General features: G+C 34.5%; 1 protein-coding gene and 1 pseudogene across 1 annotated transcript; one reads left to right on the plus strand and one right to left on the minus strand.

Moving 5' to 3' along the window:
- Positions 1–2,405: 2,405 nt before the first annotated feature.
- Positions 2,406–7,034, minus strand: LOC132055205 (proline--tRNA ligase, cytoplasmic-like; annotated as a pseudogene).
- A 2,002-nt stretch (positions 7,035–9,036) lies between these two features.
- LOC132055603 (large ribosomal subunit protein uL3m-like) lies at positions 9,037–13,475 on the plus strand. The gene is made up of 6 exons (XM_059447518.1): positions 9,037–9,152; positions 9,387–9,719; positions 10,196–10,405; positions 10,884–10,988; positions 12,392–12,505; positions 12,964–13,475. The coding sequence occupies exons 2-6, from the start codon at positions 9,417–9,419 to the stop codon at positions 13,135–13,137; spliced, it is 906 nt and encodes a 301-aa protein (XP_059303501.1). The 5' UTR covers positions 9,037–9,152; positions 9,387–9,416; the 3' UTR covers positions 13,138–13,475.
- The last annotated feature ends 1,102 nt before the right edge of the window (positions 13,476–14,577 follow it).

A 14,577-nucleotide genomic window follows, 5' to 3' on the forward strand; every position in this document is an offset into this window, starting at 1 on the left:
GTTTTAAATATTTATCAAAATATTGTTTAAACCGCATATTTACTGTTTATATATACAAATTATTATTTTTTTGCGAATTTCATTTTTATATAGCCTTATTATATATTCTCACTTAAAGTCTTAACCATCTTCATAAATCTTATCTTAAATGGTAATTAAAGGCATCTTTATGCGAATTGTTATTTTCTCTAAGTCCTATTTTAAACAATATTATTACATTTTCCTTCAAAATCTTATCAATAGTTACAAGTCATTTTCTTAAATTTTAAATATTATATTTGCGTCTTTAACTTTAACTAATTAACCTAAGTTTGGTCGGACAATCAGAAAGTTAACTGATCCTAAAAGGATGCCTAACCCCTTCCCTTAGGATAATATAGAACCCTTACCTAGAATCACATCAATAAGTTACATGACTATTAACGGAGATTAGTTTTACCTTAAGTTAATAATTAAGTGCCCTAATTCACCTTAAAATCAATTAGGTGGCGACTCCTAAAATCAATCATGTAATCACCAATATGTTGTATTTAATTTAACCCGCTTAAAATGGGGTATAATGTATATGAAACTATGTTGACTAAAAAAAGGGTACTACACTTCTTCCTCCTCATCGATATTGATCGACGTTGATAGATACAGGAAAGACGATGAAATTTATGAACAATTGAAGAGAAATACAACAAATAACATAACGAAAATTAGTTACCTGTAGAGATTGGATAACTGATAAGGAAGAAGAAGAAATCGTGCTAATTATGGTGAAGAATAATGGGAGTAAATTACGGTTGTGAATTGAAGATGTGATAGAAAAATATTTGGAAAAAAAAAAGATCGTGGGTAAGTGGGAGAGAGGTACTTTATTTTTAGGGAAATACACTGCAGTTACAAAAACAAGCTATATATGGTAATTTGATAAATATTTAAGCTACCAAAAATAATTAAAAAAAAGGTAGTTATTACTAATAAATAAGTCTTAGAGGTAGTTATGGACTGTAAATTTTTCATAATGTAACTATCAAATAAACAAAAATAAGAAAAGTAGAAGGGAACATCAATAGTTGCGGCCCAGTATGTCCACTTCTAAGGCCATCTCCAACCCTTTACTCCAAATCTTTACTCCAAAATGGAGTAGACTAACTCCAGCCATTACTCCAAAAAAGAATATTCCTTTTTGTATTCTTCTCTCTCTTCTATATTATATTATTATCTTTTATTTAAATTTTATTTTCTTATTTCCATTAAACAAATCCTATCTTCTTTTTTTTCTTTTCATATTCATCCCATATAATTCATATTTCTTTCTTATATAACCATTTAAAATAAAATTATTTTATATCATAACTTTTTAAATAATATAATTTGTAAGCAAATATTATAGATTATACATATTAACGGATAATTCAAATAAAAGTGAAATCATTGAGATACAAGATAATTCAATACATATTACATTATGGTAAAATTTAGTTTAAATACTACTTAAATATTCAACTTCCATCTCTAGTGTGCTTATCTATTAATGCATTACGAAGTGCAAAATGAGCATTTTTGTCCTTAATTTTTTTGTGTCGACTTAAAAATTGTTCAAATCGGTGATTTTCATCTAATACCATTTCTACTATTGGAGTTAGACCTTCCCAAGCATCTTGAATTGGTGCATTAAGATCACGCTCATCCTCGATTATCATGTTGTGCAGTATAATACATGTAGTTATTATATCATGTAGCACTTCTTTTCTCCAAAAACGTGACGGTCCTGCAATAATTGCAAAACGAGCTTGCAAAACTCTGAATGCACGTTCAACGTCTCTTCGACATGATTCTTGTTTCATCGCGAAATATTTCTTCTTTGGCGAACGTGGCTCACGAATAGTTTCAAATGAGACAAAAAATGAAGCTTTGAGACTAAAAGAACTCAAAGAAGAAAATAATTTTTTACTCATCGATGTGGATTTTGTTGTCGATCCGAATCGTTGTGAATTTTTGCGACAAGAACAAAAACGAATAATAGATAAAATGAGTCAACAATTTCCACAACCACAACCACAACAATCCTCTGCCTCATTCACTCAATTCTTTAATGATTTTGGTGTATCTGGAAACGACTTACCTCCCTACTAAATTATTATGTTATTTAATGTAGTTTCAATTTTTATGTATTTTTAATTTAATGTATTTTCAATTTTAATGTATTTCCAATTTTAATGTATTTTTATTTAATGTATTTTCAATTTTCACTTTTCAATTTTAGCAACATCTTATATTTTATATTTGCACATTTCATTTTTGTGATGGTTATATATTTTTTTTATACAATTATAAATTATAATAAAATTAACTTTCAATTTTACATAAAAATAATATATGCACGAAAATTAATTTATCAAAATTATACGCCAAAATTAAGATGTAAAATTAATATTATAAAGATATTACATAAACATAATTAGGTATATATAATATGATAAATTAAAAGGTTTAAATAATAAAAAAAAAATAATAGGGAATAGTGATGGAGTGGATGAATAGTGTCACTCCCAATTTGGAGTGACACTGTTCACCCTCCAAAATGGAGGCAAATTTTCAGCTGGGTTGGAGCAAAATTCCTCCATTTTTGACTCCAAAATGGAGTTTGGAGGTAAAATTGGAGGTGGGTTGGAGATGGCCTTAGCAGGTTTACATGATGCAAAGCACAATGTACCTGCAACAGAAGAAAATGACATATTAGATGATAACATTAATGTTGAGCCCCTGCAATACCAGAAACAATAATAAACATCGAAATGCTACATGTTTGCATTTGTAAAATTAATCTATACCTCATTGTGTTCGATGTATTACTTCAATAAATCTGCAAGGAAATAGTACCTTCAGGCAGCTCAGGCTGGTCAAATGGAGAGCAAAGTGTCTTTGCTGCACCCATCCCCCTTCTGTGCCTGCCTTGACGTCTTTCTCAACATCCTACCAAAAAACAATTATGTGAAACTAATGCAAACGTGAAATCAAAACCAAGCTGACAACTAAATGCATTACATCATAAACCAGATGTAGGAACGCGCATCAGGGTTAACATGAACTGTGCAAATTCAAATTATTATTGCAGAGAGAAAAGAAATTACTGATGATAAAACATGCAACTGGCCTAAAAAGAGAGTGCATCTTTTATGGGGTAGCAAGTTAGACTTTTCAACTTCAAGGTAAAAAAAGTTCAATATAAAGAGGACATTATATTTCCATATTTCAGAAAGTGACAGTGCGATTTGTCTAAAGGACAAAGCAGAAATTACAATTCTGGTTACATTAAGTTTCTTTTACATAAATATAGAGGTCTTGATGATTGTTGAGGTGTGACCCCGGTTCATCAGAATTTTAATGGGTGCTCACTACCTAAAGATAAGAATGTGTGATAGTTAGTAAAATATTGTGCACTATACATGGAAAATATTCAATTCAAGGAAAAACTAGTTATCAAATCAAACCTATAATGCCTTAGTTCTAATACTGTCATGTATCACGAATCCCTAGACTAGATCAGTTGACTCCCTAGAAATTAATTCACTGACGAGTCATGATGACAACCCATATCCTGATTATCCAAGCCAATCAGCAGCATTTCAATATCAACTGGCTCGCCAGATGCAGAGATGCAATCCATGACCCTTCAGTTTTCCAGTCCACAAATGAAAATAAGAGATTCAACCACTTAGAAGTTAGACGGGACACATACCTCCTCATCACACCAAGGAGCCAAGACCAATTTCTTTTGGCCCAGTGCTACCGTAAATTCATCCCGGCTTCTCACAATCTGAATGCAAGCATCTCTCTTTTGCTTGGCAACATCAAATAGATTTTGTTGGATAGTGGCCAGCGCATCTTTCACTTGTTCAGCGAGATCAGCCATGGGAATATCTGTTTTGGCTCCGTTGTCACGTCGAACAGCTCGTACCTTTGAGTTATGTCAGAACTTTGAATCAAACAGCATAGGTAAACATATACCGTGTATTTTGGCTTCCACACAAATAGTTTAGGTCCATAGCACAAACTTCACTCGGTCCATTTTAACTTTCATAGACATAAGAAAAGACAGGAAGTAGAGTTCTTACCTGGTTATTTGCAAGGTCTTTTGGTCCTATTTCAATCCAAAGAGGAACCCCCTTCATTTCCCAATGAAAATATTTCCAGCCAGGTGAATAGTTGTCTCTGAAGTCTGCTTCAGCACGAATACCTGATTCATTCAGCTCTTTAACCATAGCAGCAGCATCATAGACCCCTTGAGTATTTGCATCCGTGTATGGCACAGGAATAACAACTACTTGAATTGATGCTACTTTAGGAGGTAAGACCAGGCCTTTGTCATCTCCATGAGTCATGATCATAACACCAATCTGTCACAGCACCAGGAAAAAAAAAAGAGAGGGTTTAAGCTTTGATTTCTCACTGTTCTTGTAGTATAGGCCCATGAGTTCTGCCAGACCATAGCCTTCTCTCCCTTCTCATTTTCAAAATTTATCTCAAACATTTTTGCAAAATTCTGAATGAGAAGTTGCACCTTGGATACCACGGCCAGTATCAGGGATAAAAGCCTGGCAAAAAAAATGTGAATAAATGGCAGTTAGGAGAATTTGACCAACAATTTTCAAAGAAAACACGGTTAAGAACCGCTAAACAATGTCTAGACAGATGCAGTCTTCAATACCTCAACTGTAGTCGTATAGAGTCCACCAGCGAACTCCTCAAGCTCACTTTTCTTTCCCTTACTGACCGGAACGGCTAAAAATTCTTCATAGATACGTCTATACAATTCCAAGATTTCTAAAACCTGAATCAAAGTCGCAAGATCACTATTTCTGAAAAAGACCACATCTATAAGAAAAAACACTAATGGCCGTTTGGTATGAGAAATAAGGATAAATAATCCCGGGATTATATTTGAGATGAGTTTATCCCACGTTTGGTTGGGATAAAATCGCAGTATAACTAATCCCAGGATTAGTTATCCCGGGATTGTAGTGTTATTTTATCCCTGTGAGAGAGTGGAATAACTAATCCCAGGATAAGTTATCCTAGGATAACTTGTTTCCAACCAAAAGACCCCTAAGAGCTTGAACAAAGAAGGGGAAAGCTGATAGCAGCAAGTCTTCAGCCAAATTAGGGCATCTCAGTTACAAGCTATTAATTCTCTCAGAAGTCCACTGATTTGTTCAGATAATTATTCAACAATAATGCAAGATAAGATGACTTCTAGAAGAACACCAGTGCAAAGGGAGAAGGACAAGTCAAAGAGAAACATAAATTAGTCTTAAGTGATGTTGAAGTGGCAGGCTGAGAAATATAAATCTCAACATACTTAACAAGTAGTCTTACAGAGTTAATATATTTCTATCTACATCTAATGCACTCAAGCTAACTTAAACGAAACTCGAGGAGAGGTTCAGTTTTGGTTTTAAACTACTTTAGTGGCCTATATGCATGGAGAGGTTCAGTTTTGGTTTTAAACTACTTTAGTGGCCTATATGCATACTCCAAGATATAACCATATACCTCTGCATCTGCCTCCTCCTTTGTAGCAAAAGCAGTGTGTCATTCTTGCCAGAGAAACTCACGACTCTTGAATAAGGAACATAGGCAAAACATTAACATAACATCTTGAAGCCTCAAAGAAGTTGGGATCAAGACGTGGGTTTTGTTGTATAAGCAAGCATTCGCTTGCAGTGGAAACACTTGAACATGCCACAAAGGAAAGGTAAACAGTTTAAGACAAAAATAAACTCGAAAGAGTACCTGATAAAGGGGGTAGGGTTGCTAAACTCCCATCACACAACATTGCACCACTGGTTGAGTCTCAAGGGCAAGTCACGATGTCCCCTTATCCACTTAGAGAAATAAGGATACATTACTGTTTCACTAGTCGGTCGAATCGCAATGGGTACTTCCAAATCAGACTCGCCAGATTTTGCAACCCAAGCAACCTGAAGAATGACATAAACCCTTTATGCCCATAGCTAATAATAAGTCCATAACACAATCCACTACCCATATTTAGTGAAGTGCCCTCAAGAATTATCACAGCCCTTGCGCATAGTTATTTAAAATTTATGGAATACTATGATACCAACTTAACACCATCATATGATACTTACTTGATACCACAAATTCGTTATTACTACTAAAGTTCACCACAAGACTAAAAAAGATCCAAAAAATTTTCTGGCTTCTCAGGATCCTACATCACCCAAAATCTTTCTCATTCTTTTCGGATAACCGAAAAATCCCTCAGAGCCAGTGGAGCACGGTTCAAAACTTGGTGGATAATGTATGCGTCCCTCTACCCTTCTCCACTTAAATACTAGTTTTTGTCTATGGAAGGATTCGAACCCTTACATGCGCCTAACCCACACATCACAAGCTACGCTCTTACCACTAGATCAAACCTACAGCGCCCAAATTCATGATGACTTTCTGAACTTTATGATGCCTTAGAATAGATTTTTTTTTTTTTTTTTTTTTTAAAATAAAAAAATAGCAAAGCCCTTGCCACTATTAAGTACTATCTTCAGTAATAGCCGGCATGAATAACAGGAGCAAAACATTCTAATTATAAATATTTTTGGAAGATTCCAGGAAACTTCAGCAATAGAGATATAAAGGCAAGAAAGTGAGGAAACAGTGGAGTAAACATTTATATATAAGATATTGTACATGCTTCACGGGCTAAAAGAAGATAAACTGGACTCTACAACAATTGACTAAAAAAGTGTCAAGTCTCACCTCAGGGGCAAATCCCTCTATGTGGTCCTTTTCCTTTTGAAGAACACCAGGGGACACAAACAGAGGAAAGTAGGAGTTCTTTATCTTCATTCTCTTAATTTCAGCATCACAAAACCCCTGAACATACAGAACTAACAATCCATCAAAAATGGCCTCAAATAATTAACATTGGGAGAAAAAGAGAATCATTTCATGGTCAGGCTTACTTGCAATATCTCCCAGATAGACATTGCCCATGGCCGTAGAATATAACAACCAGAATATTAAGGATACACCCTACTAATAGCCAATAGCTGCTTCATAAATAAAATTTCTACGATCAACCCATGAAAATAACAATTATCAGCTATTTTTCCTGTCTTGTTTATTTGATCAGCGCCACAAGAAGACAGCCATTCTCCCCACCTCCCCCTATTTTAAATTTTTTATTTTAGAGAGAAAATCAAAATTTTCAATAAAAAGTTGTTGTTATCCATCTGTGTAGTTTTTATAATTTAAGAAGTCGTCATATGAATAACAGATACAGCATTTTGATATGCACAAGGATGTAGCTAATAGAATAGGTCAAGAACATAAGAAAACTAGATTATAACTTGAATGTCCAGGAGAGCAAGAACATAAATTATCGTGTTGAAGTGTTGAAACGGTCAAACTATAACGGGTCGAGTAATGTAAGCTTAATGTTTCAGCAACTTAAATTCTACAATGCAGCACAGCACATGTTTAAGAGATAGTGAAATGTACATTTACAAAAGAAACATATACAGCTCCCACATATCTTAAATTTACAAACTAACTATTCTTGGCAGACTAAATAAATACAAATTAGAAGAATAAAATAATTTGGATTTAGGAAAGAGAAAACGTGAGGCATTAGACTAACCTTGACTGAAAAGAAACGTTGGAAAGCGAAGGTATAGCTCTTTTTTTTTTTTTTTAATGTAAATTAACCCTGCATGCACCGACAGTACATGCGGTGGCTGCCGAAATTTTTTAAAATGTCCACTTTTTTGTCTCACAAAAAAGAGAGCAAGAGCCTCACACAATTAACGCCGTCATGGCGAATTATGTAGTAAAGGAGCGACATAGTACTACGACGTTAACGTTAAGTTACGTTTACGACCAGCATCCGCTAGCCGATAGAACCGGAGCTAGTTCGGTTAATAGTTATTGTCTTTGAATTCCTAATTAAATTTTAGAAAATTAATGCGGATACCCGTGCAACTAAAAAAAATAACCGAAAATATTCATTTGTAAAAAAAATTATTTTATACTTAGTTAGAACATTGTGATTTAATTATTTTCACTGTTGTATACTCTCCCGGCATACTGTTATGTGAATTGTACAACGTAAAAGTGTACTACACAAAAAAATATGTGCTGTACTTTTAAGACATAAATTTTGTAGAAGAGTACACGCGGCAATTTTTTTCCCTCCATCTGAGTAATTATGTAAAAGTCCTGATAATTTTTTATTTAATTAAAGGTAGCTTAATTTAAAAAATACTTATTTGTTTTTCTACGAGTTAGTATTTTTTTAAAAAGTGCGCACTTATTTTAAACTGGAGGGATTACTCTTTTTCTTATTAGTCCATTTAAAAAAGAATGACATATTACTTCATCTTTTTAGTAAGAAGCTCTTATGACCACATAAATATTATGACTTATTTAATATCAAAAGATTTTTTAAAACCTTGCGGTCACACAATTGCCACTTTGAGGATGACAAATTTTCTTTTAAAAAAAAGATTATTTACCAAACTCCAAGCCAAATTAAACTATGCCAAATAATTTTTTGATACACAACTTTGTTCTGAGTAAATTTATGCCAAATTGAAACATTTTTTTGTGCGGATTACCCTTCAAAAACATTGGTCTTTAATTTTTGGCCCCTCAAATTAGTGGTCTTTAATTTTTATCCTTCAAGGTTATGGTTCAACCCCATTTCAGTGAAAAAAAAAAAAAAAGGAATTTTAAAATGCAGTAGGTTTGAGATTCGCAGGCAGAAGTAGATACATCGTGCGTAATTTTGAATGCAAAACTCTACCTTAAGGTAGAGTTGTTCAAAACTCTGCCTGAGGCCTAACTTTGGCTCAAAAGGCTTAACTTTACTACAAAACTCTATCTTGCGATATTTTTTTTTTTTGACAGAGTCGAGATTCAAACCTCATGGTAGTAGGTAAAGGATAAAAATTAAAGACCACCAATTTGAGGGCCAAAAATTAAAAGAAGGAGATTCCGCGCAAAAACAATGCCCACTCATTCAGAGCAATAACCCTTGGGCCCTTCCTGAACGGGTCACATACAGCCCAAATTCCAAAGGCCCTTCAGACTTCACTCCTCTTCAGTTGTTGTCGTCGCCGACCAGTCCCCCCGTCCAGGTAAGCTTACCTCTGTTTTTGTTGTTACTTTACTTCCTGCATGTTTAATAGATATAGAACTGTTTTCCCCACCAAACCAACCTGGAATACAAATTGCATTATTAAACTTTCTTTCCTTTCACGTCTTAAAGAAAAATGTTGTGAAATTGCATTAGATAAATGATGATAAACAGAAAATAGCTAATCAAAGTGCAGAATTGTTATTTACTCAACATTATTTCTTACCTTCTGAAGGAGGTGGAGTAAAAAAGAGAAAGCTCTTCAATGGCGTCCACATCAAGAAGCCTCATTTCTCATCTACGTCTCCTCTTCTCATCCACAGTTAAAGAAACACAATTCAGAACTTTCAGTAGCCAAGTGGAGGAATTAAGGACTAGGATTATCGAAGGAAAACCTGGAATGATGACTCCAAACTCCAAAAGGACAGGAGCAATAGCCATCAAATGTGGAATGACAGCTCTTTGGGACAAATGGGGGGAACGTGTTCCCATTACCATCCTTTGGTTAGATGATAACATTGTTTCTCAGGTCAAAACCCCCGAGAAAGAAGGCATTTCCGCCCTGCAGGTTCCTCTATTCCAACTGATTTTTAAGTTAACTTGTCTAGTTTATGAATGAATTATTTTAAGTTCTTAAAGACTGATTCTTTGTCCCAGAAAAAGATTTAAAAAGGTTCTTTAAAACTGACTTGCTGGTTGGATTTCTGTTGTCATGCTTATGATATGCTAATCTTCAACCATCAATCTGCTAGCTATTGTTCTTAATTTATTTTGGGAATTAATGTGTCATAGTAATCACCGTGAGAACTTTGTGAATGTGTTTTCAAGCCTGAATAGATATTCTGGTGGCTTTTGCACTTGATATTGGTTGAGTAATTTCTCTACCAATTGACAAAAATTTAATAAATAAAAGGAATTGGTTGACTAAATCACTTACCTTCTCTCTCTAAAAAAAAAAAAGGTCGCTAAATGACTTTGAGGGGTGTATGAATTATTCATCATGCTTGATGTGGCCTAATTGATCTTTATTATGGTGGTAGTTAGATCGGATGTGCTCACAAAAAGGAGAAGCATTTGACAAAACCTGAAGTAGGTCATTTTAGGGCACAAGGTGTGCCCATGAAGAGAAAGCTGAAGGAATTTCCTGTTACTGAAGATGCCCTTCTTCCTGTTGGAACGAGCATCAGTGTCTGCCATTTCGTTCCAGGCCAGTATGTGGATGTTGCTGGAATTACAAGAGGGAAAGGTTTTCAGGTGTAGATTAATCATGATTGTGTTTATTGTTTAGTCTTATCGAATGTCTTTGCCTTTTGTGGACTTCCGCACTCACTATAGGATACTAGTGATATTGTTTGATGAGAATAGCTCATTTTTTGACCTCAAATTGGCGTTTAAGAATTGAGACCAAGTTTTCGTACTTCATTGAGTTTTTCATAAACCAACCTAAAGGCATAACTTAAATTTTCAATTTTGTTGCCTATTGAGCATTTTTTAATCTTCATCGCAGTTTTTAACTAGAAGTAGTATCGCTTACCATCATCATATATATTGGATATGAACTCTCTAAGCATTAATGGTAGAAATTTTGTTTTATTTGTGGAACAAAATTCCACCTCTCTACTTTCTATTCCACCTCTTATGATGCAAATTGAACTGTCAGTGTTGTCTCACTCTTGGAGGGTATATCTCATCTGATGAGCTGTACTAATGATAGGAAAATTCATGTGTGTAGGGTGGGATGAAAAGATGGGGGTTTAGCGGTATGCCTGCATCACATGGTGCTTCATTATCCCACAGAAGTATTGGTTCTACAGGTCAAAGAGATGCGCCAGGAAAGGTAGGTATTACCTCTTCTTCGATTTTATGTAGTAAACTAGAATGCATGTCTATTTCTACAATTAAAAAAGTTGTCAATTGTATCCTAAATTGGTAATAGCGTGTTTGGTATATCATTTTAATTGTTTCAAATATGATATGTAAGTGAAATTGTTATTTATTTGCAATTGGTTGTTACTTATTTGAAGGAAAAGTAAATCTTTTAAACTAATAACTACATGATGCTCCAGTGAAGTGCATTACAAAAAATATTCTAGCAGTAACTTATGTATCATTTGGCACAGAGAAATTGTCAAGACTTATTGAACAGTGCTTATCTCTGTTCCCCCTCACTCTCTTTATTTCCTTCACAATGCAAAAATGAAATACGTTCTCATTGTTTTAAATTTTTTGTGGGCTGCTTACGACAATATTATTAAAAGCCAGGGATGAAGTGATGTAACGCAAGGGGTTATCACTTCATGGGTGAAACCACGCACTTAACAATTTGTGCTTCAAGCAATGGTACTCAAAGTGATTCCAACGAGAATCAGTTTAAGTGATTCCAACGAGAATCAGTTACTTCTTTGAATCCCAACTTTGAGGAGTTGGATTAATATTGGGATTATTGTACATTAGATGCTAAAATTAGTTATTTTATCTGCCATATAATTTTTATTAAATTGTGCATTTCGCTCCAAAGAAGCATACACTTGTCGGTTTTAAAAATACTTAACCCCTTCATCCCCCCTTTATCAGTGACCTCACCCCTTTCAATTCTGAATTTCTCCAGCTATAAAATTATGGAGAAACAGCTTGTAGGAAACTAAATTTACTGCTTACAAATGTCAAAACATGTTCGTCACCAATATCATGGTCAGAGTTCCTCTGAGAATGTTTGAGTGGACTATTGGAACTTACGTGTAATTAGCATATGTTGAGCTGTTAATACAGATAGCTGCTCATTCTTTAATTCAAAATTTGGGTTTTTGACATCAAGGGTGTGTTATGGAACTTACAGAATTGGCCTTATAAAAGAGTAATGACTCTTTGTACATGCAATTATTTCTTGTCTCTTGTACCAGAAAACATATTTCTTGTCTCTGAGTTTTTTGCCAGGTTATTTCTAATAAATTATGGGTCACTTTGAGAAGTAGCTCATGCAATCCTCCATCATGTCATTGAGTTTGACCTTGATTATCTAAAGTATGCTCAAGAGCCTGTAACATTCTACATTAGTTGGGAGCTTTAACCTCTCATCCGGGGCAGATAACTTACGTTGCCGAAGTTGCATTTTATAACCTTGATTAACTAATTTGGCTAAACATTTGATTGGAACGAAATGAACAGCTGTTTTGTATCATGCTGTCGTCGATTCTAGTTAACGTTACAAGCTTCTTACATTTGTAATTTTTTTCTTTAAAGGTATTTAAAGGGAAAAAGATGCCTGGGCGCATGGGTGGAGTGCAACGAACTGTTAAAAATGTTTGGGTCTACAAGATTGATCCTGCCAGAAACTTGATGTGGGTCAAAGGCCAGGCAAGATTTTGAAACCTATTTCGTTTCTTTTAAACATAAAACAAGTGAATTTGAGAGTTATCAGCATGTATGAGTTATTCAAAATATAGTTCTCTTTCTTGTGCAATCTTTCAGATGAAATCCTACGCGTTCAATTTGATAATGACTAAAAGAGTTGGTAACTTACTTATTATGAAAGAAGAGACATCCTCCCCCCTCCGAAGATATGTGCTTTCTAGTGAATATTAGTTACCTATATAAAAAGCAGAGCTAGGGCGGTAAACTTTTCCTTCTTGGAGGTACCTATGAATTTAAGTTTGAAGAAAGGCGTCGCTTCTATCTCTTACATGGGAGTTTGGACTCTGTAAATCTGCTTTGATCTTGAAAAGAGGGTGGAATTCTTCAGTATGATGCAAATCTTTGCCAGTACTATGGATGGATAACTCAGAGCCAGTGACTGACTGTAACATTATTTTCAGGTTCCAGGAGCTGAAGGTAACTTTGTGTTCGTAAAAGATTCTGTGTACAATAAACCAGATATTTCAATGCTTCCATTTCCCACTTACTTTGCCCCAGAAGATGAAGATCAAGCCAATTTGGAACCGTTAGTGGCTGATCTTGGTGATACAGACCCGTTTATGGCTGCTGATTAGTTGTAGGCAACTTAGTTGTGGACAATGGTGTTTCTTTTGTCTTTACCTTATATTTTCTTTTACAAGAGGCAGTGAGGTGGTTTTGCGGCAGGGGTTTCTCTAGAAGGAATTTATTTGTAGTAGTGTTTTGGCATTTTTTCTGGCTGATGGCATTCAAGTAGTAATAATTTTGAGTTGTACTACAAAATTCAGCTAATTGTTGTTGGATAGGGTGAAATGTTGATATAGCATGATTATAGACCTCATCCAGGGAAGTTGTACAGGCACAAACTGATTATGGTGTTGCTGGATGACTAGAGCTAATAAAAGAAATGTGAATGGAGAATTATAGACGATAATAGTTTGTCAATTTACTTTTACTAGTTTTCGGTCTGTATTCTATGCTAATCAGTATAAATTTCTTAAAACAATAGAAATAATATCAGAATAATAGAAATAATATCAGCTACCATCTTAAAAGAAACTGATTAGAATGTGCTTAATTATAGAGGAAAGCTAAGTTAAAAAACTAACATGAAAATAATGTACCTCTGTTGCAGAAACTGCCGAGTAAACAAAGCATTGAGCATTTTAATGAAAAAAACATATAATGATTTTGACAATGCAATTTGAAGTGTAGGTTTGGGTTTTATAGAATGTAAAAGAATGTGAAAAGTTATTTAACTGACGGAAGGTGAAAGACGGGACAAACTGATGGAAGCTAAAGAACCAGAAAATTAAAAACACTGATAACTCATATAACTCATACTAATTGTGTAGTAAATATGATACGGTTGTCTTTAATGTAAAGAACTGAGGGATTTCTTTTTCTGGCTCAAGGGCATAATGGCATATGAACTTTGAAGGGTATTTTCGTATTTCGACTTTCAACTAAATGGCTTTTCACTTTTAGTATTATATGATGATTCTGATTTAAAGCTATAGTTATTTTGGTCTCAATTCTCTAAAAAAGTGTTTTTGACATGACAAACTTGCTAGAAGGTAGTGGGAACACTAGCCTAATCCTTGTGCGTCCAATGTTGAATGCAACAATAGCAGAAAATCCAAATCCTTCAAACTTAGGTTTAATTGACTGATAATGTAAATTATGGGTGTCAAATGATTTTCTTTTTTGTGGGGCTGGGAGGGTAGGGGGCGTTGCTAAATTTTAACGGGTCAAAATGAGTGGTTAATGTGCATTTTTTTGCGCGGAGTGCCCTTCTTTTGGGGTGGTCTTTAAATTTTGCCCCTCATATTTGTGCCTTTAAATTATTTCATATATTTCTTTAATTTTTGCCCTTCGCATTTGCAACTTTGAGCTACACGAAAAATGAGGTTCGAGTTAACCCCGCACAAGCATAAATTTAAAAAAAAATCGCAAGACAAGTTTGATCGCGTGTATCGGACCCAAGATACTTTTGTTAAGGAATTACACATTTTGTCGACCAAGATACTCATGCC

Source organism: Lycium ferocissimum, chromosome 5 (genome assembly GCF_029784015.1).
Source record: "Lycium ferocissimum isolate CSIRO_LF1 chromosome 5, AGI_CSIRO_Lferr_CH_V1, whole genome shotgun sequence".
NCBI lineage: Eukaryota > Viridiplantae > Streptophyta > Magnoliopsida > Solanales > Solanaceae > Lycium > Lycium ferocissimum.

Coding starts and splice junctions, on each gene's coding strand:
- LOC132055603 (XM_059447518.1), top strand. CDS start 9,417: ATGGCGTCCACATCAAGAAGCCTCATTTCTCATCTACGTCTCCTCTTC. Junction 10,989..12,391: donor AAAGAGATGCGCCAGGAAAG/GTAGGTATTACC, acceptor TTTTCTTTAAAG/GTATTTAAAGGGAAAAAGAT. Junction 12,506..12,963: donor TGATGTGGGTCAAAGGCCAG/GCAAGATTTTGA, acceptor CATTATTTTCAG/GTTCCAGGAGCTGAAGGTAA.